This window comes from Dreissena polymorpha, chromosome 6 (genome assembly GCF_020536995.1).
Source record: "Dreissena polymorpha isolate Duluth1 chromosome 6, UMN_Dpol_1.0, whole genome shotgun sequence".
In the NCBI taxonomy this organism is placed as follows: domain Eukaryota; kingdom Metazoa; phylum Mollusca; class Bivalvia; order Myida; family Dreissenidae; genus Dreissena; species Dreissena polymorpha.
In genome coordinates, this window is record NC_068360.1 from 5,264,194 (window position 1) to 5,286,870 (window position 22,677).

Sequence of the window (22,677 nt, forward strand, 5' to 3'; positions counted from 1 at the left end):
TATCAATTTTAAGCAATTAAATTCCAAACTAATCTAAATCTATTAATTTGATCGGGGTTTAGTTAAAACATATATATAAGACGGTTTATGTTTACAAAAATTGTGTTCAAAAACAGAGGGGCCTGCGTATACGGAAGCTTACCGCGTTTAAGTGAGAAAGTTGATGCAAATCTTCAAAGATGGCGTCGTTTTAGTGTTTTTCGTGAAGGAGTAGCGGATATTTTCACCCGGTAAGCCAGTTTATATTTATATTTCTTTTAAATGAATACGCCCTTTCGGTTCTCCGGTGTTTGTGCTTCCCTCGGGTTTTTGTTTCAAGATCGTAGACGTAAAGATAAAAAAGTTATTGAAGGAAAACCGTTCTTTAATCTGTTGTCTCCTTACGTGACGTTCGAGAAATAGGATGTGCAAATATCATTTTCTCTTATAATACACAGTATTGATGCACGTGTACGGTAAAATATAACTAAAACCATGATTATTTCATTTTCCCGACGCCGTTTTATCTCTTATAACTAATTTATTGCCAAAAACTATTGGTTTAACCCCTCTTTTTGGAACTGACTTCCTTTTAAGCACATTTTGGGACATGACTTCCAAATACAAAAACTTTCTGTCGTGATTGAATTTACCATTGATATGAATGTTTTAAAGAACGTTTCCTCTGTTTAAATGTATACCTCTTTCATACTTTTCAAAGATACGAAACCTCAAGCTACATTACAAAAGATGAAACATAACTTGTTTTGTTATAAACTCCGACATTATACGTGGGGAGCTTCACGTTTTTGCAATATACATGTACTATTAAGCAGCATAGCGCCCTTTTTGGAAGGGATATTATGTCCTGATGTTATGTTAACTACTTACCGGTTCGGAATCCATTTTAAACTAATTGGCGGGTGCACACAGCAGCGGATAATATGCAGGTCGAAAAAAGATTTTGCATCCGGTGATGCTGGTTTTGACACCCGACGCATATATACATTTATGAAAGAAAGGCTTCATGAACGTTGACATCGCTCTTGGTTACCAGAAAAATTCCCACGTACGGATTTCAACCGTCATTGATTGCAATCTATTAAGTGCACAAGTACTGGAATTTGTATATATATAGCGTTTTTTTAAAGGTGTATGTCCAGCGCGTGTGCCGGGAAAACAGGGCTTTATGTATTTTTTTGTTTAGCTCTATAATAATTATATCAAATCTGTATGACAAATGTCGGTGAACATTAATCCGGTATTAATTTTTGAAAATATTGAGGCGTTAATTAGTTATGGATCTAAAACGGAGCATTAATCCGCATATTAAAAAACACCGGGCGTATAGCATATTAGTTCGGAGACATGAAATTATTTCGAAAGAAAGCCATGAAAGGTTCAATTCTATATGAGCAAGTTTCACTGCGCACGATTACGCTTTTGCTTCTCGTATATATTTGACTCTTATGAATCTTGGCAAATACCTAGTGTTTTATTTTGCTTGATCTAAATTAAGTCATGCATATATATGTACTTTAAGCAGCATAACATGACTTCCAAATGACCAACAGCTCTTTCATATGTGATAGAGATTGACACGAAATACCTACCCATCTATAATAAAGTTTATATGTGTACTTCAATATTATAGTTTTATAGCATTTTATGTGGTGCAATATAAGTGTTTTCTTTATCCTTTTACTGTAGAATTATACAAATGTTGTACACAAAACCTGCCGACCAACTGAATCAATTCACCGATTTTAAAGAAGATGGGTTGTGGGGTGGCTGATGTACGAGATAATAGAATGTTTATCAGCCGTTTCAGTAATATTTTTATTAATTAAATGTATTTTATGACGTGTCGACCTTATTCTGATATGAAATTTTCTTTAGCCATTCTTTTACTGTCTTTTTAGATGACTAAGGTTAAAGGGCGATAATAAGTGCATCTTTTGTTGCAGTATAATATTATGTAATTAGGAATTTAACATTAGCGGAGGACTGGAATACCATTCCCCATTCATGGACCACACGAGTTTAAATGTACAATATGCAAGAGAGAGAGAGAGAGTCCTTAAACAGAGCCGGACTAAAACAGCAAATAAAACATACGAACCAAACAAAAAAATGTACAGCTGATGTATTATGTGTTTTTTGTTTGTTTTATTTTATTATTTCTACATAGGCAAGTCTGACATATAATTGCTATGAGTGCTACTTAATTACACGTTTTGTTTCGTATATGTCATGCTAGTTTCTCACTTTTTTATGAAAATAAACCATTATCTGTGTAACGTCATTTCTTCCAACGATGTCTCTGCTACATTTTCAATTGTATTTAGCACTTACATACATGATAAAAAAAGATTTGGGTCGGAATGAATTCGTTATGCATTTGACATATTAACTTACGATTAGAAGGCAATGTTAGGAACAAAAGAAATAATCTTTCTATGTGAACCAATACTTTATTCCCTCAATACAACAGTCTTAAATAATATGTATTCACATGTGTATAAAAGAGAAAAATACATGTATATATTGATCACTTCTACTGTAATCATATCGTGTATTGCATTTGCACAAATCTTTCTATCCACTACAAATTCACTTTATGCGATTATAATATAGTGACCAACTCAGAACTGGTTTCAAAGAAGGTCGTCCAAAATTTGTCACATCAAAGTCACATACATGTTTTAGTATCGTTATGGTAAAACGTGTCAAATGTCATTGTATTAAATAAATTAATTCAATTAATATTTAAGTTTTCATTAAAAAAAAGCATCCACCGATATGCATCTTCTAAGCAGGTGTCAGGTATTCCAAATTGCTTCATGTATTCCGAATCAGAACAATGGCAGTATTTGAATACAGCAACCTTATACTAGTATTGAAACGGCTTTAATCTTTTCTGTTTTTCATTACACTTATATTGCACGTACATGTGATTGTTTGGCGTGGTACTTTGACGTAATCTTTTTTGTTTGATTGGTGTGTTTTCATGTACCTTTCGCTTTCTAGAGCGGTACACACTTCGTTACGCCGTCTTTTTATGCCCCCTTCGAAGAAGAGGGGGTATATTGCTTTGCTCATGTCGGTCGGTCTGTCGGTCCGTCCACCAGGTGGTTTCCGGATGATAACTCAAGAACGCTTGGGCCTAGGATCATGAAACTTCATAGGTAGATTGATCATGACTCGCAGATGACCTCTATTGATTTTGAGGTCACTAGGTCAAAGGTCAAGGTCACGGTGACCCGAAAGAGTAAAATGGTTTCCGGATGATAACTCAAGAACGCTTAGGCCTAGGATCATGAAACTTGATAGGAAGATTGATCATGACTCGCAGATGACCCCTATTGATTTTCAGGTCACTAGGTCAAAGGTCAAGGTCACAGTGACCCGAAATAGTAAAATGGTTTCCGGATGATAACTCAAGAACGCCTATTCCTAGGATCCTGAAACTTGATAGGTAGATTGATCATGACTCGCAGATGACCCCTATTGATTTTCAGGTCACTAGGTCAAAGGTCAAGGTCACAGTGACCCAAAATAGTAAAATGGTTTCCGGATGATAACTCAAGAACGCTTATGCCTAGGATCATGAAACTTAGTAGGTAGATTGATAATGGCTGACAGATGACCCCTATTGATTTTCAGGTCACAAGGTCAAAGGTCAAGGTCACGGTGACCCGAAATAGTAAAATGGTTTCTGGATGATAACTCAAGAACGCTTATGTCTACGATCATGAAACTTCATAGGTACATTGATCATGACTCACAGATGACCCCTATTGATTTTGAGGTCACTAGGTCAAAGGTCAAGTTCACGATGACCCGAAATAGTAAAATTGTTTCCGGATGATAACTGAAGAACGCTTATTCCTAGGATCATGAAACTTGATAGGTAGATAGATCATGACTCGCAGATGACCCCTATTGATTTTCAGGTCACTAGGTGAAAGGTCAAGGTCACAGTGACAAAACATATTCACACAATGGCTGTCACTACAACGGAGAGCCCATATGGGGGGGGGGGGGCATGCATGTTTTACAAACATCCCTTGTTTAATCTTGGTATCCTCGACATATATAACTGGCGTCTTGATATCTGGAAGTAGTAAGCATTGTATTCCGTTTAGTAGGCATAGTATTCCGTTTGATGCATATTCAAACATAAGTATGTCCATATGTGTTAAAACAAACTGGTTAGGATAACACTGTGTTAACAATACCGTTGAATGTCTTATATTTTACACACACTAAATGTTAGCGTTAAGTACGCGATAAAACATACAATAATAAAAATAAATATTATAACAATTACTAAAAAAAAGATAACTTGATTTCCTCAAGTGAAAATGATTTCCAAAACACTTGCACCAATGCGGAATTCATTCACGAAAGTTATTTCGCATAAAACATTCTAACATAGGAAAGAGCTGTTTATCATTTGGAAGTCAGGTACCAAAATGTGCTTAAAAGGAAGTTTAGTTCCAAAAAGGGGGGTTAAACCGTTATAATTCGGCATTAAATGAATAAATTGACATAAAAACGCGTCGAGATAATAAAATAATCGTGATTTATGTTATATTTTACTGTAAACATGTACAAATACTGTTTATTGTGAGAGAAAATGATATCTGAACATCCAACATCTCGAAGGTCAAGAAATTAAACAACAAATTTGTCGACGGTTTTGCCTCAATAACTTTTTTATTCCGACGTCTACGGTATTGAAACAAAAAACCGAGGGGAGCACAAACACCGTAGAGCCGAAAGGGCTTATTCATTCAAAAGAAATATAAATATAAAATGGCTTACCGGGTGAAACTATCCGCTACTCCTTCACGAAAAACACTAAAACGACGCCATCTTTGAAGGTTTGCAACAACGTTCTCACTTAAACGCGGTAAGCTCCCGTATAAGCAGGCCCCCCTGAAAAAAGTTATCACGCACTGTAGTGAACAAGTTTTTCTTCGATTAGTAAGGGCTCGAATTTAACTTTTTTTTCTACTTGCAAAACATTGCGAGCAGCTTTAATACCAACTCGCAAAATCAACAACATTCTCGCAAATTTTGCTGGAAACATAAAAAAGCACGTTTGAACATTAGTTTAGTACTATCAGTTCCTTGGACCATACGGGTATTGTTTTAAAATATAAGTGTGTCGTGTTCACTCAGAAAACAAAGTTAAAGTGTCAGTTTGGGATATTTTGTAATGGGTTTTCAATTATTGAAACAAGAAATGTGTTTGTCAGAAACACTATGTCCCCTTCTGCGCCGCTTTGACTTTATTTTTTTGACCTTTGACCTTGAAGGATGACCTTGACCTTCCACCACTGAAAATGTGCAGCTCCATGAGATACACATGCATGCCAAATATGAAGTTGCTATCTTCAATATTGCAAAAGTTATGGCAAATGTTAAAGTTTGACCAAACCAACAGACAGACAGACCAACAGACAGTGCAAAAACAATATGCCCCCCACACACACTAGTGGTGGGGGACATAAACATCAGCTATGATATCGTGTGTTGAGTGCGACGTCAACAAAATACATCTCAACGGTTTACTTTGCTTAATCTTTCGTATTGTTATTTCCGTCTGTAGGCAAAAAGAAACTAGTTATTTTTTGCTTCGATGTCATGTGTAATCAAGTTCAATGAACACATGTGAATAGTCGATTGTTTTACGTTCTTTGTACTAATGGGTGCTGGTTGTTTCGTCTAATCCCCGTGTCGTCTAACTTATAGGTAATAACAGATGTGAAGTCGTTTCATCAAAACAATGTGGTCAGTTCGTCGAAGTTATTAAGTTAGACGAAACGGGCATTAGACGAAACGACAGTAAACCGAACCAATACCATCAGCGTATCTGTACTACAAGTTTACCAGTCTACGTATAAGGTGCGCCCTTCCGCATACAGGTATTCGGACGCAATCTCTTGCACGACGGTTACATTACATTCACCTCTGTGTTGGGCTCAGAACGGACTATTGTTATGAAAGCGTCTCATTTATGTTATGATCATTCCAAGCGTTCATCATTGAGGTTAAGGCCCGGTCACACCGCCAGAACTTTGCTGGAGCGTTCCTTGAACGGTATGAAGAGGGGCCGAATTTCGGCAACGCTCGTCACCGCGCACAAAATGGGGAAAAAAATCGACAACACGGGCGTTGCCAAAGCGGTGCACCGCTGAAGCCAGCGTTGGCTTAGCGTTGGTTTAACGGTATCGAGCGGTAGCGAGCTTTGGTTTAGCGGTGACGCGAGCGTTGATAGAGCGGCGTTCTTCGCATGCGCGCGTCGGCTCGGCGGGAGTTTAAAGTTGGTATAGCGGCAAACCGCTTCTGACTACGGAACTAAACGGATCGCTTTGATAGACGTTCTGATAATTTTTGATAGAAGTCAATAGTTGAAGTTCATCATGCCACGTAGACTAAAGAAGTGGAAAGCTGGAGATGGAGAGGCAGCATTCTGTAGAACTCTGAGCCAGAGTTAGGAGGAGCTTTACAGGCCACGTGCTTGCCATCAATGGTACCAACTGTGTGGGGAAACTTCCATCTCTGGTACCATTTGTCAGCCAGGTCTCTCTATCCTTGTTCAGCTGTTGGGCAAAACAACAATTCATCTGTGTACTCCTCACTGATGACCTTTACCACTTCTCTAACTACCACCCTGATGGTGTTGTGGGGAACCCTCCAGGCGTATTGCATGTTTCTGTAGGTGTTACCAGAGGCCAGGTGCCGTAGGGTGATTGCCACTTTGAGACCAGGTTCCAGGCTTGGTCGGTAATTGGGGATGGATGGAAGGCTCGTGGATCCTCATTTCTCAGCTCCACCATCAGCTTGTTATACAGTCCATGTTCAGGCCTTCTCAGTATCCACTTTCTGACCCACACAACTCTGTCTCTCCTTCTTCTCTCTCTCTTCTCCTTCTGTCAACAGCTTGTTGCAATCTGAGGAGGTTCTGATTCTGCTGCTGGACTATTGCACCAATCACAACAAGTCTCACATCATCCATGGTAGAACACTTTTACTGTTACTGAGCAAATTAAAATGAGGTCTGCACTCAACGGTAGCTCGATTTTAAATGGACTCCTGACTCATTTCTCCCCGTATTTATAGCCAAATTCTGGTCCCGCTCCAACACCTCAATACCAACGCCAAACCACAGTTAATCACTGCAATGGATCGCTACTTCAACGCCCGACACCGTTCCAGCAATTCCGTGTCCGTTTGAAAAACGCTTACAACCGCTCCACCAAAGTTTGTGCAACGTTTAATCACCGCCCGGGCAAAGCTTGCGAAGCAGTGGTTGTCCAGCATTCAAGATTTCTGCGTTGGCCTTGCGGACCCAAACGTCCACGAACTTGCGTCTAGCGGTGCCAAACTTTGACTGTGCGTTGGTAGAACGGTGGTGAACTTTGTCAGAGCGGAAAATTGCCCGCTCCTCACCGCTCGCAATATTTTGTGCAGCTCAAAACTTTCTGAGCGGTAGGAGGAACCATCAGCGGTGACCGAGCGTATACGGCGTTGCCTTAACGGTGGCCAACTTCTGTTTAACGGTCGTGAACGGTAGCGAGCGGTGATGATTGTTTTTCACCGCTACAGGAACGCTCAAGCAAAGTTCTGGCAGTGTGACCGGGCCTTTACAGAATACTAAACAATCTCTTGCACGACTGTTACATTGCATTCACTGCATTAAAGAAAACCATCTCATACCATGATATCTTATATCAGTCTTAATTCATTATTATAAAATTGATATGGTTTTTTATGTTAAGAAACCAACAAACATGCACACGTCAAAGCAATTCCTAACGTCACTAAAAAATATGTTCAATTGTTTACATTTGTGAAGTGCGTGGAATGATTCCATCTGCGTAAATGGGCAATAAATTAGTTCCAAAGAGTTGCATTAAAACTCGCAAGTTTTTGCACGATTTATCGTACATTTAAAATTCATATTTCTTAATTTAATGCATGCGATCTTAAATATCCAATCAAATATACATTGAATGCGTTTGTTCGGTTTTATCTATTTTATAGACAAAATGGAGGGCTGAGCCTTTCGCAGAGTTGTATGTGAGAGCAAGGAACGACAACTCTGCGTGGAGATTGATTCGGACGTTCTATAAATTGACCTACGGTTTAGCGTTCACGACGTCAAGCGCATTTAGCATTATTACTCGTTTTTTAGCTCATCTATTTTTTGAAAAAAAATTATGAGCTATTGTCATCACCTTGGCGTCGGCGTCGGCGTCGGCGTCCGGTTAAGTTTTGCGTTTAGGTCCACTTTTCTCAGAAAGTATCAATGCTATTGCATTCAAACTTGGTACACTTACTTACTATCATGAGGGGACTGGGCAGGCAAAGTTAGATAACTCTGGCGTGCATTTTGGCAGAATTATGTGCCCTTTTTATACTTAGAAAATTGAAAATTTTGGTTAAGTTTTGCGTTTAGGTCCACTTTTCTTAGAAAGTATCAATGCTATTGCATTCAAACTTGGTACACTTACTAACTATCATGAGGGGACTGGGCAGGCAAAGTTAGATAACTCTGGCATGCATTTTGACAGAATTATGTGCCCTTTTTATACTTAGAAAATTGAAAATTTTGGTTAAGTTTTGTGTTTAGGTCCATTTTATTCCTTAAGTATCAAAGCTATTGCTTTCATACTTGCAACACTTACTAACTATCATAAGGGGACTGTGCAGGCAAAGTAATGTAACTCTGACTGGCATTTTGACAGAATTATGTGCCCTTTTTATACTTTTTAAAATTGAAAAAATGGTTAAGTTTTGTGTTTAGGTCCACTTTATTCCTACAGTATCAAAGCTATTGCTTTCATACTTGCAACACTTATTAACTATCATAAGGGGACTGTGCAGGCAAAGTTATGTAACTCTGACTGGCATTTGGACGGAATAATGGGCCCTTTATACTCAGAAAATTGAAAATTTGGTTAATTTTTGTGTTTTGGTCCACTTTACCCCTTAAGTATCATAGATATTGCTTTCATACTTGGAACACTCGCAAACTATCATAAGGGTACAGTAAAAGGACAATATGCATAACTCTGGTTGTCATTTTTACGGAATTATGGCCTTTTTTTTACTTAGTAACTTTGAATTTATGGTTAAATTTTGTGTTTCGATCCACTTTACTGCTTTAGTATCAAGGCTATTGCTTTCAAACTTCAAATACTTTCATGCTATCATGAGGTTACTGTACCTGGCAAGTTGAATTTTACCTTGACCTTTGAATGACCTTGACTCTCAAGGTCAAATTATTAAATTTTGCTAAAATTGCCATAACTTCTTTAGTTATGATTAGATTTGATTGATACTTTGACAAAACTACTCTTACCTGACATACCACAATAGACTCCACCCAAACCATCCCCCGTGCCCTTCCTCCCCCCCCCCGAACCTCCCCCCCGAATATATATTTCTTTTTAAGATCATCTCACAAATGACCACCACACCCTTACACTATACCCCCCCCCACCCCACCCTCCCCCAATTTTTTTTTGAAACGGTTAAAACACACAAATATTTATTTTTATTATTTTATGTTTGAAATACCGTCCAACCATCGCACCCAAGAATCCCCCCACCCCCTCTCCCCCCACCCGAATCCCCCCCTATTTTTTTTTTTTAAGATCATCTCACAAATTACCACCACACCCTCACACTATACCCCCAATCCCCACCCCACCCCCATTTTTTTTTTGAAACAGTTAAAAAACACAAATATTTATTTATATTATTTTATGTTTGAAATACCGTCCAACCATCGCAGCCAAGAATCCCCCCCCCCCCCCTCGAATTTTTTGTTGTTGCATTTTTGCATTTTTTTCGCATTTTTGGAAGATAATGTAATAAATGTCCACCCCCCCACACTATCTTTACACCCCTCTTCACTCCACCCCTCCCTCCTTTGTGATTGAAAATGAGAGTCCCTTCACCTTTAAAAAGAAAATAGATGAGCGGTCTGCACCCGCAAGGCGGTGCTCTTGTTCCACTATTTCTTTACTCGCAAAAAATACTAGTGGCTTAAAACTTAACTCGCAATCGGTATTTTTCACTCGCATGTTAATTTCGAGCCCTGCACTGATTACCACAATTAACACTCCCTTTGTCCAAACTCTTTACACTCCTTTGTGAGACTTTTTAATGGGATCCCAGATACAACACGCGTGAATCGGTCAATTTGTCTTTGCTGTTCTTGTAATTGTCGCATAAATTACACACGGTATATTAAATAAAACGTAATTATTAATAACATCCGCCTGATGTTAAACAGTCACCGTGAAATGATAAATAGTTATATCTTTACATGAATTTCACAGATTGAGTAATTATCTATTTTTATCCCGATAGATATTTTGATCTGGGATCCCAGTAAGACAAAACCCGGCGTCATTTTGGCTGAAAATTTTATGAAAATTTCTGAAAATCAGATGAAGACAAGAGGTATTTATTTTTTTTGCATCGTATTTTAATTCAAGGTATGGCAGGTTGTTCGATGTAAATGTTCTCTGTCGTGAACTGTTCACTTCAATTTTACAAATCGTTACTTCCTGATTAACCTATTTATAATTTGTATGATGCTATGTGTTGTTTATGTACCATACTAAGTATTTTTGTTTAAATGAAATCCGCGTTCCCATAAAAAAAAACAGTTGACCGAAAAGACACATTCCGATGTCCATAGAGGAAACGCCGAACAACTATTCGTATGTTTAATTTACTTAAGTGAAGTGTATACTGTTCATGCGTGCATTTGTATAGATCCCTAGTAGTGATTACCCGGAGTGATGATGTAGCTTGATGACAAACAAAACATGATTTTCTTTTACGCACCCAGATTGTATGTTCATATAATATAGGAAAAGTAGCAACGTGTCTCTTTGTATGGGGTTTTCTTTAGACCATAAGGGTGTGATAAGGGAATATAAACAAAGCAGGTGAACGTAAACGATAGATCAGTTGGCTTTAAACGAGATTTTGATCTCTATGTTGTTTAGATGGCGGATTTATGTTGACATTTTTCGAACAGCAAGTACACGTTCATTAAGGTGAATTTCTGTATATATGAATTTTGATCATGACTTTTCTATAATCACATTATTCCGTTACATTTAGACCGTGTTTGTTGACAGAAAAACGTGTTTATCAAAAGCAATGATAGGAAATTGTGTGGGAATGAGGTTGATTTGAAAGTTTCGCCACGAAGGCATCTAAATTCATGTGTATAAGTACATTAAATATCACGAATGGGTTTCGAATTATATGTATATTTATGTGTTTTGTACATTTCGAGCACAAAACGTTATGTTCCTTAACAGCATTAAAGAATATTTATAACAAAAATGTGATTATAAGTCAATTAAATGGCCACGGTGGATTTAAGTCAAATTTAATGCACACGTTAGTTAATTCAATACTGGTTCCACAAAAGCGTTCTTTAATATGAATGTGTATTAAAAAGGAAATCTATATTAAATACACATCTTTTTTTACTTAATATATATTTGCATCAGGTAATATAAAACTGGAAGCTTATGTTTGATATCTAATGATTATTTTAACTTTGTAGTGATTTTAAATGGTCGTTATTGATTCCGCTGCAGTTTTGCAGCAGCAGAAAGTGTTGTCATAGCCTTAATAAATGAACGGACGTTAAATGTTTGCAGGAATATAATGTCTGTCCTTTATTGACTATTTATTTTTACTACCACAATCCCTTAAAAGAAATGTAATATTTCCGGTTTCGCTTACACTTTCATTATTTATTTTTTTATTTATATTTCCTTTTTTTTAACGAACAATAGAAACTAAAGAAAAGCTACCGATAATATGAGCTTACATTGTCATACTTTTTTGCAATTATGTACTTCTTGTTTCTTTTTCCTTTTTGAATGCGCCCCATGGAGGTTCCTTTCTATTTAAAACTTTGTTTTAATTCTAAACAAACAAAAAACAAAGTAGTTTTAGAGCGTTGGTACAAAGTACCCTTAAAACGTCTGGTTTGTCACAATATCAAGACCATACTTAATAAATGCTATCGCCTGTCCGCTAAAATGGTTTCTTGCGTTTTGCAATATCTACTAGTGCGTTAATGCGATTTAAAAATACCACTGTCGCTTTGATAGCGCATTAAGTCATTAAAAATTGTAGTTTTTATTCAATCTTTACCAAACTTGGTCAGATGTTATATCTAAATGATGTCTAGGTCAAGTTCGAATATGGGTCATGCCGGGTCAAAAACTAGGTCACGGGGTCGCTAAGTGCGTTTTAAACATTGAGCATGGTGTCCGCTCTCTAATTGAGGTAGTTTTCATCCAATCTTCACCAAACTTGGTCAGAAGTTGTATCTAGATGATGTCTATGTCAAGTTCGAATATGGGTCATGCCAGGTCAACAACAAGCTCACGGGGTCACTTAGTGCGTTTCAAACATTGAGCATGTTGTCCGTTCTCTAATGGAAGTAGTTTTGATCCAATCTTCACCAAACTTGGTCAGATGTTGTATCTATATGATGTCTAGGTCAAGTTCGAATATGGGTCATGCCGGGTCAAAAACTAGGTCACGGGGTCACTCAGTGCGTTTCAAACATTGAGCATGGTGTCCGCTCTCTAATTCAAGTAGATTTCATTCGAGCTTCACCAAACTTGGTCAAAAGTTGTATCTAGATGATGGCTAGGCCATGTTCGAACATGGGTCATGGCAGGTCAAAAACAAGGTCACGGGGTCACTTAGTGCGTTTTAAACATTGTGCATGGTGTCCGCTGTTTTTTGTGAACACATGCAAAATATTCTGTGTCAATGCGGCGGTGGGGGTATTCGTCACGTCTGTGACAAAGCTCTAGTTTTTTAATCAATTTTATATCGAACTGCATGGTGCTAAAATATTTCATTTACAACCTGCAATGAGATTTAAAAGAGACCCGCGTGTTGCGAAAATGGGTCTTATGCCATAAGCGCCCATTTTAGCTATAGCCTACCAAGCCTGCGCATCTCTCAGTCTGGTCAGGAGAAACATAATGAGACCATAAAACCTTGAATGATTTTATAGCGGACAGCATCATCTCTGACCAGACTACCAAATGCACAGGCTGGGCTTGAGCTACGCTGGTCGAAACGCCATAAAACCCATTTTCACTGACACGGCTATGGATGTGTGATTTGAATGTTTGAAAGAAAACTGCGTGTTAAATATTAACGTACGATATATTTCGATGATGGAGAAATAAACTCATAATAAGCCACGTGAGGACACATATGATTTGAACTCCCGTAGTATAATTTGTATGTACTAACACTCATGTGTGGCTTGACTATCATTACACACATTTCATGCGGTCAATATGCGACTAACAAGTGAAAAATACACACTCAATAGTTTAACTTTTGTTTTCAATTTAATTATTTAGAAACGAAAATTTATTTCCGTTTAATCTTTATTCATTTTCATATAGACCTATTGACATTAACATGTAACTCCTCTACCCCCACCCCGTCACCAATATAAGTAAGCAAAAATACGTTTTTTTTTAAATTAATTTATATAAAGGTTGAAATTGTTGTTGTTGTTGTCACTTGTTAGTCGCATATTCACCGCATGAAATACATGCATTCTATTGTTGTTTTATTTGATTATCAGTTGTATTTGCTTTTGCAAATGGTAACATGTATTTTCAGTTCAGAGACTGTCTTTACTAATACTATCATAACATCATTGGTTACACAAAAGCACCAAGTACAAGTAAGTACCGGTATCAACGGAACAAATAATTGCAATTTAATTTTAACAGGATCCTGTGTATTGACCAAGAATGTATTACTTTTTTTTCGGCCACAAATACTAATCCGAAACTGGAATGTATGCATGTTCTTAACAAACGTTGTGTAAAAACTTTTTCATTGTTTAATTTTTAGATTTTTTTCTTATTTATATGAGTATTTATTTTATGTGTACAACTAATTCATTTTCATATGTGCCATTCTTTTGTAGATAGGATACAACTGCTCATGTACGACAAGGGCGGTCGAGGTGAACATTTCGGTCAAAGGAATGTTGAAAAGATGGCCAACATGGACTGGCAGCAATGGAACTATCGATGCTTTTCTCTTAAACACGATAACCTAACAGACATCCAGTATGTCACACCCTATGGTACAGACGTGTATTTTGTCCTTGTTTTTGACATAGGTTTTGAAATAGTTGAATACAAACATCCCCTTGTTCAAGTGTATGGCACACAGAACGATAACGCTATACTCTTATGGAATCCAGCCAATGAATTAGAGAAAAGGTATGTTAAGCCATGTGTTAGTACTATAAACCGCACAGAACTATCCCAAAATACGAAACAATATTGCATTCAAAACAAGAATGATTTGAAACTAGCAGATAGCTGTCGTAAACCTAAATGTCGAATTGTTTCAAGTGATAATTGCAACCCCAATTCGAAAGAACAAGATAATGAAGCATACAATAATTCACACGAATACCAAAATACAGCTATCAGTGTTGAAGAACTAGAAATGAGTAACATTCAATTGCTTGACGAACATCAAGATCAGCCTCCAACTACTTCGGCGGCCCATTGTTTTAACGAAAATGAAAACTCAATTTTCTATGATCGACAAGGTCATACTAAATCCTCCGATGACGCTCTTATCGACAAAATAAAGGAATTGACTAGCGATTTTTTAACCGAAGATCCACAAACATGCACAGTGGAAGTGGAAAATTTGGAAACAACTACTTGTTATCAAGAATTAAGAATAAATGGTGTCAGTGACGCATCTTCAGTTACAGAGCACAGACTTGTTGAGGGTAGAGAAACACATATAATAATTGATTGCGATAGACTGAAAACTGTAAGCAACGATAGCAAAAGTACTACTGAACGGCAAATAGAAGGAACTGTAAATATTGGTACACGTAGTCGGTCGTCTCTTCCAGAGACAATTCAGTATCCGGATGTGCGCAATTCATATCTTACTGACTCAAATGATATAAATATACGAGCTGTAAAACAGCATAGTAATGATACACTGGAAGATCATTTGCCGCTTGATGTTAATGACTCTCGTGTGCTAAGTAACGACTCTGTACCACGAACTTTGTATCGAAACAGCGAGGTTCCCCAGAATGGCTCAAGATCAACTGACTGTGATCATGATTATAATGCAAGCAAACTGAAGCAGCAAAGTGTATCAGCTGGTTTAACATGTAGTGTAGTTCATTTACATGAACAAAACCCCGACCAACCAGCTATACTTAAAGACGCAATAAAGAAACTATCGAATGATACAGAACGCGTTGTAGTGCCTCGTGATTGGGTGGTTCTACCAGCCGTACAAAATGACATTGAAGAACTGCGGCGTATTGTTGACAAAACGGTTCAAGGCGAACCGGTCCCCGCTCAAGAAAGCATGCGCTTTGAACTTTTGCGCAGTTGCACGTACAGGACATTTCCAAAAGATGGCAAACCTGACGTCAGGAAGTTGGCTGAAGCTGGCTTTTATTATGCCTCTAATAGTGATGAAGTTATTTGCTATTGCTGTTATAAACGAATTAGCAACTGGAAAGCAGACGATGATCCTATGGCTATCCATCGGAGAATTTCGCCAGAATGTCGATTTTTTACTGACACAGCGACCGTAAATGTAACAAAAGAACGTACAGCACAAGTTGAATCAGAAATCATGGCAAAAATCCAAGGCGGGCGTCAAAGAAATACCATCACACAAAGTGCACCATTTCAAACCAGAAAAGATTCTCAAAGTCCAAGGAATATTGCAGATGCAGGTGTTTCTTTGCGTCAAAGTCAACCAGCACGAGCTCATGGTCAGTTTGCAATGGCCCACAGTGGCGAAACATCTTTACCCATGCATCAGCCGCCGGTTAACACGCGAGACTCTACGAAATATCTGTCCATGATGCCACAAATTGCACGGAATGAAACCGCGTCACCAAACAGGTCGCATTTCCAGACAGGCGTTTTTGTGCCTCAGGACAATTTTAGGGTTCCTGTGATCGATACTAGAGCTGTGCAACCATCCGACGACACCCCAGGACAAGGTAGTGACTATTGATATTTAGTCCATGTATAAACGGGAAAGCATTATTCCAATGACAGATTATAGGTACTCTGCAGAGGTGTAGTGAAGACTGATCAATAATGCCGTCTGTTTTTTCAACGGTGAATATGTATGTTACTTAAATGAATGATGTAGCATATGCCCTTTAATGCGAATTTGTCGTTTTTGTTTTACAAAAAACATTACTTTTATAATTTGTTGTTACCCAGCCCCCCGATACGAAGTAAAGCGGGTATACTGGAATCATCATGACCTTAAACCCCGTTAGCAGCCCGTTCGTCCGTCTGTTTGTCTGTCTCTCTGACTGTCTGTCAGTCTGTCTGTCTATCCGTCTGTATGTTTGTCTCTCTGTCTGTGTATTCGTCTATATGTTTGTCTGTCTCACTGTCGAAGTTCTTCAACACCTTTCAACGTACAGCATTCTTGCTTGCTTAGATCGTTCCTTATGATAGGAAGTTGAGCCTGTGCGATATTTTTCGTCCTACGTTACACGTTACATAATAAATTCCCCATTTTCGACTAAGAGTTTCTGTTTTATTATTATTGTTACTGGTTATTTTATTTAAATACTGTGTGTTATATCCCTCTATTTAATTTGATCAATTCATGCCCATTTGGTAAAAACTGACCAGACCCAAAGGGTCAAACATATTATGTAGACTTTTAAGGAAAATTACTTAACAATCTTTTATTCTGACATACCAAGGCCACAAAGGTTTGATACTTTGTTGCATTGTATTCCAATCTCTATATTTTTTCAAATAATGCTCATCGGGTCAAACTGGCAACGTGCCAGGGTCTAATTTGTCATTGTAACATATGGTTAAATATTACAAAGTTTTGCGTCGGCGGTTATTAGTCTATGTTGTGAAAGGTTTTGTTGGATAGTGTTTAAAAAAATCTTAAATGTAAATAAGTAGCCGAAAAATTAGCTGCGTAAGCTGTACTATAGTTAAATATCGTATTATATTAGGTCGAAACCCGAATGATTTCTGGATTTAAAGATAAGCAGAACGTTCGTATTGCGTGAAATGATACGCCAATAATAGGAACGTTTACGTGTCTTTAACTATTTTAGATGCCGTCATTGACGAACATGTTCGAGAATCGCTTTTCCGCATAGAGGAAGTCTCAACGTCTGTAGCCACCTCATCAGCACGTGCAGAAACATCTCGTCCAACAAGTAATACTTACATTGCCTCGAATTTCATGCAAACCTATAAACAATTAAATTAACATATAAATAATCCAACATTGAATGAAAGACTTACATGACTATTGTATTTACCCAAACAAGACATGGGACCATTACAGTTACTCGAATCTGAGCTGTCAATGCATATTAATTGATATTGATTTATTCGAAGACAATGTGCACGAATATTGAACGTGCACGAATATTGAACGTAACTATTGGATATGGAAAATGAAACCAAATTTAACTACTATTAAAATACTTTCTTGCACTTTTTGGTAGTCTCTAAAACGTGCATCAGTAAAATAATTGTGCCTATACCGCGTGACTTTTTAAGATCTGTGTTGGGAGAATAAAGCGCGACCCAGTTAACATTTTGAATGATGTCATTTAAAATATTGCAACTTTTTTAATGGGATAAAGTGGAGAGCCCGCTTATTCGTGAGAGTTTTCTATAGCTGTCATGATCTTTTTAAACAAATAAGTATTTTTTCAGTAAAGTGCAACCGCGCGTTTGTAATATGAAGTCCCCGCTGTGAGTGATTCGACATTTCTCAAACGCGCGGTTGCACTTAACTGAAAATGTACTTATTTGTTTAAATAGATCATGATACCTATAGAAAACTCTCACGAATAAGCGGGTTCTCCCTTTTATCTCATTAACAATGGTGAAATATTTTAAATGACATCATTAAAAATGTTAACTGGGTCGCGCTTTATTTCTCCAAACACAGATCCGAAAAAGTCACATCATATAGGCACTGTGTACATTAACAGTGTTTTAATATACTATGAAAATTTTGGATCGATGTGCCTTTTTAACTTAATCCAGGTTTGATTGCAGTAGAAAAAGTATTACTAAATGCGAAATAAGAGAAACCAAAATACAACATACTTCAAGTAATGTGTATTCGAAATTGCGCTTTTTATACCGATTTTATTTCCTGTAGGGCCTTCTCCAATTAAATTAATTGTTCTCATACTGTAAATATATTTATTCGTATTTATATATGTGTAACTTTCTGTTTCAAGCGGAACGGCCTGAAAGAGGTTTAGACTCTTTGATAAGGTCAGATGCATCTGTGCTCGTTCAGGGCATGGGCTACGAGTTACCAATTGTCAGACGAGCGCTTATAAATCTACTTGATAGAGGTCAGTTATTTAAACCGTCTTAAATAGTAGCATTATATATATAGTCGAATGTAAATTTGAAGCCTTTAATCTCAAATCTTAAACAATAATTCACCCTTCAAAATGATCAAATGTGCAGGTTATAATTTAGCTAAAGCAACTTCAGCTAACATACATGCATATATTGTACTATCACGCTCTGTTCGCTGAAGCGAATCACGTATCAGAAGTCCATCTGGTATACAAATTAATTCACATTAACATACACTACACCAACACTAAACCCATTTTGTTCGCCAGTGTTGGGACTCTCAAGTTATATACATGACCGTGAACTTGTACGATTTTCTCACGTGCAAGAGTAATTTTCTTGTATATTATGCATTATGACTAAAATTGGTGTGGTCTTTTTTATAAGCTTGGTTACTAGACGTAAACATGCCCCGATATTTTATTATTCTGTCTTTTTGGTTTAGCGATGAGATGAAGAGTTTGTGTGCTTAATGATGTCTGATTTAAAGTCATTTTGATTAACTGTGTATTCAGGGTTGCGCTGTTATTGGAAACTGCATTTTTACCACCGCGGCCGAGTTTTTAATAATAAAAGTCTTACTTTTGAACAAGAACAATTGTTTAATGACTTTTCATTTATTATATATAATTATACATAATGTTTTTTATTTTTTAATTGCACAGGTCAGACACGCCCCGACGCACAGGAAATAATGAACGAAATATTCCAAATAGAAGATGGAACAACGAATTAATATTTTGAAATAATTAACGGACTAATTAATATTTTGTGCGTGCGTGTTTCCGAAATTTACAATTTAATTAAAACGATGTCACATATTTATATCAGAATGTATGCATGTATTCAAAGAATCAAATGTAAAATTTGATTTGTGATACTTCAGTAATATTATATTTAACCAGGTTTTCCGAAGGAAAAAACTGGTTATAAGATTGGCGAATGCGGGCGGGCTGGCTGGCGGGCTGGCGCGCGGGCGGAACAAGCTTGTCCGGGCAATAACTATGTCGTTCATTGTCAGATTTTCAAATCATTTGGCACATTTGTTCACCATTATTGGACGGTGTGTCGCGCGAAATAATTACGTCGATATCTCCAAGGTCAAGGTCACACTTTGAGTTCAAAGGTCAAAAATGGCCATAAATGAGCTTGTCCTGGCCATAACTATGTCATTCATTGTGAGATTTTAAAATCATTTGGCACATTTGTTCACCATCATGGGACGGTGTGTCGCACGAAAGAATCACGTCAATATCTCCAATGTCAAGGTCGCCACGACTAAAAATAGATTTTTTTTAAAAACAAACTTACAAAGGGGGTTAATTTTGTTTGTTCATTTCAAAAGTTCAGTTTGAGTTTTCTCCCTTTATCAGATTTTTTTTTCACAATGAAAACCTGGTTTTGTGACAATTTTGTCCCTTGTTTAGGTTGGTTTCGTTTATAGTTTTGTTTGATCTATAAAATATGTCCATTTGGTATTTTGTCATTTTGCACAATTGTGGTGTCAAATTCAAAGTTGATACTTTAGTTATTGCAATTTCACTTATTTTAAAATGCCTTTGTTTATTACACGTGCATTTGGCATATACATCAGTATGTCTGCATGTCAGCTTATATATATTTACAGTGTAAATATATTATATAACAAGTACATGAGTTAAATGTTATGTTTTGTATCGAATGCATCTGAGAAGTTAAAAGTTAGATGTGTTTTCAGTGCGAAGATCTTGCAAAGGTTACTCACAGAAAACCGTAACGGTAATACGTAACCATACGTAAGTTTTTAATGATGTCAAAATAGCTTAAGCCAGTTTGTCTTGAGTATTAACATGAACACACTTCACACGGTCAATCTCTGTAAGTAATTTGTTTTTCAACATGTCATAAAGTAGAAATACACGAAATAAGACGATTAATAATGTGTAACTCATAGATAACGATGGTAGCCCGATCATTATCCATTCGTTATTTTAGCATTACATTATCAACCACTAGCACTTTACTAAATTGACTAGCACTGATATATGGAATTTTAATACGATAACTGTATTAAAAACAAAGACATATACTTGTTGCACATAAATGCTTTCTTCGTCGTGAATTTAGTAGTAAGCTCTTCTATTTAATGAAGCGTTCAGATAAAACTAGAAAAAAGTGACATCTTTGTATATATTTATTATAATTTGATACATTCCGAGACAATCGCCTCAGAATCGCAACCATTGATGATAATTGGGTTTGCTACAAGTGTAGAAAACACATTGTATACATAGGACCAAAGGCGCTCATCTGAAACCCCAAAGGCATTAGACTGTTTTGAGCAGGTAGTAATACGAAGCTTTCACAATATAATAACTACCCGTGAAACTTGGTAGCCATGTTTTTGAAAACAAAAATTATTGTAGAACTCAGCCCATGTATCATACGGACACAATTGTTTAATTTTCTGAGCAGGTAAAACATGTTACTTCTAGAGTGTGAAATATACTGTATATATATCTCATGGCGCGTGGCAGGTTTTGACCATAGGTGCATTATTTGAACTACATTTAAAGGGACCATAATATTGTTTCATATCAAATTTTAAACATATCTGGGCCTTGTAGTTTAGAAGAAAACGTTTGTTAAAGATATTGTGCTATATAAGTAAATAAAACCTTGTAACCCATAGGTCTCGTCATGTGTTAACCAAAGGGGCATAATGTAAAAAAAAATAGGGGACAAAAAAGGTAACACGTACCGAAAGTGATGGTTAGTAGAAAAGTTCTTTTGAAAGCTATTATTTGTTTAATGTTGTGAACACATATTCGCATAACTATGATAACTACATTTTGGCGAAGACTATAGAATCACAAAAAGGAAGCGGATGCTGTTAGAAAAGGGGAATGGTGGAAAGCTTGACCAGTTTTCATTTTCTAATAAATTGCTAAATCTGAGTAATTTCTTTGCCCAGCTCTTGTGATTCAGGTATTTAAAAATATTCTCACATTGAGTTAGTACGTTTAGAGCGGGAGATGGGTCTTCTATCGATGGAGATAGAGGTGTGTTGGTCATGGAGAGTCTGTTGCATTACATGTATCTTCTTAAGGTGGTTAAACAGGACAGGATAGAGAAAAACATCCCTGACGGACGCGCCCACTGATTTCCCGAAGTCTCGATGCTGTCCGTCCGTTGAGAAGTACTGCGCTGCTGGCGTTTCCGTTGAGATCTTGAATGACTTCCACCGGCCCTTTGTCAATGGTGAATCCTCTCATAACATGCCATAGGCGATCATGCCACACGCGCTCGAAAGCTTTCTTTAAACTAGTTAAGTGAATGAAGTTGTAGAAGAGCTCACGTTTGTGCTTCGGGTGTTTCTCAATGATGATTCTGCAGTTGAAAATGTGTTCCACGGTGCTTCTCCTAGCTCTGACTCCAGCCTGCTCTCCGGCCAGCAGTGCCTCGGCCTTACTTCTCAATCGATAAAGGTTGATGCGTAGCATGACTATGCTGGGATGAATGATGAGGCTGATGGTGCTGTGATTTTCTCGCAATTTTCTCGCAATTTTCTCGCAATTTCCTTGTTTCGGTAGAGGAGGTATGACCAGTGACTAGGTCTACTTCTTGGGCCACTTCCTCACCTTCCAGATCTTTTGGTATAGTGTCGTCATTGCTGCAATCGTTGCCGCTCCTCCGTGCTTAACCAGCTCGGAAGGGACATTGTCCACTCTCGGGATTTTCCTATCTTAAGACTACGCACTGCCTCCTCCACTTCTGCCTTAAGTATCGACGGACTTTCGTCGTCCGCCTCTAGTCTGGGATCGTTCTGAAGGGGACTGAAGTCTGTTTGAAGCGGGTAGTTGAAGAGGTTACTGAAGCGACTGGCCCAACCTTGGCGTTTTAGTCGCCTTGGACAACGAGAATATCTTCATTGGGGGCTTTGACTATGATGCGCTCTAATTCTGCATAGGCCTGTTTAATGTCCTCGTCTTTGAAGTCAGCTATTGGTGCATAGACCTGGATGATTGATATGTTGCGAAGTTTCGCTGATATACAAACGAAAATGAGTCTGCTGGAGACTGGGGTGCAACTGATGATGCTGTTGACTACCTCCTTCATATCGATGACAGCAAACTTGTTGCGATGTATACAATCCTAACCGCTGAACCATATATTACGTCCTTAAAAGAAAAGGTAAATTTTCTGATTGCATTTTTCAGTTCATTCAGAA

The 22,677-nt window shown here is 37.5% G+C and overlaps 2 protein-coding genes across 3 annotated transcripts in view; one reads left to right on the top strand and one right to left on the bottom strand.

Moving 5' to 3' along the window:
• The window catches only part of LOC127834472 (uncharacterized), a 25,491-nt gene extending 5,373 nt beyond the window's left edge, over positions 1 to 20,118 (top strand). Inside the window, exons 1-6 of one of the 2 annotated variants that reach the window (XM_052360336.1) lie at positions 10,388 to 10,467; positions 13,699 to 13,762; positions 14,012 to 16,090; positions 17,189 to 17,293; positions 18,338 to 18,457; positions 19,133 to 20,118. In XM_052360336.1, the coding sequence (XP_052216296.1) occupies positions 14,029 to 16,090; positions 17,189 to 17,293; positions 18,338 to 18,457; positions 19,133 to 19,203 (2,358 nt within the window). In that variant the 5' untranslated portion in view covers positions 10,388 to 10,467; positions 13,699 to 13,762; positions 14,012 to 14,028 and the 3' untranslated portion in view covers positions 19,204 to 20,118. Of the gene's footprint in view, positions 1 to 10,387; positions 10,468 to 13,698; positions 13,763 to 14,011; positions 16,091 to 17,188; positions 17,294 to 18,337; positions 18,458 to 19,132 lie in introns of those variants that run through there. The other variant, XM_052360337.1, reaches the window with a different exon arrangement.
• Positions 20,119 to 21,559: 1,441 nt separating this feature from the next.
• On the bottom strand, positions 21,560 to 21,949 carry LOC127834157 (uncharacterized). Its single transcript, XM_052359791.1, has one exon. It carries the CDS (start codon positions 21,947 to 21,949, stop codon positions 21,560 to 21,562), a length of 390 nt encoding a protein of 129 aa, XP_052215751.1.
• Between the last annotated feature and the right edge of the window lie 728 nt (positions 21,950 to 22,677).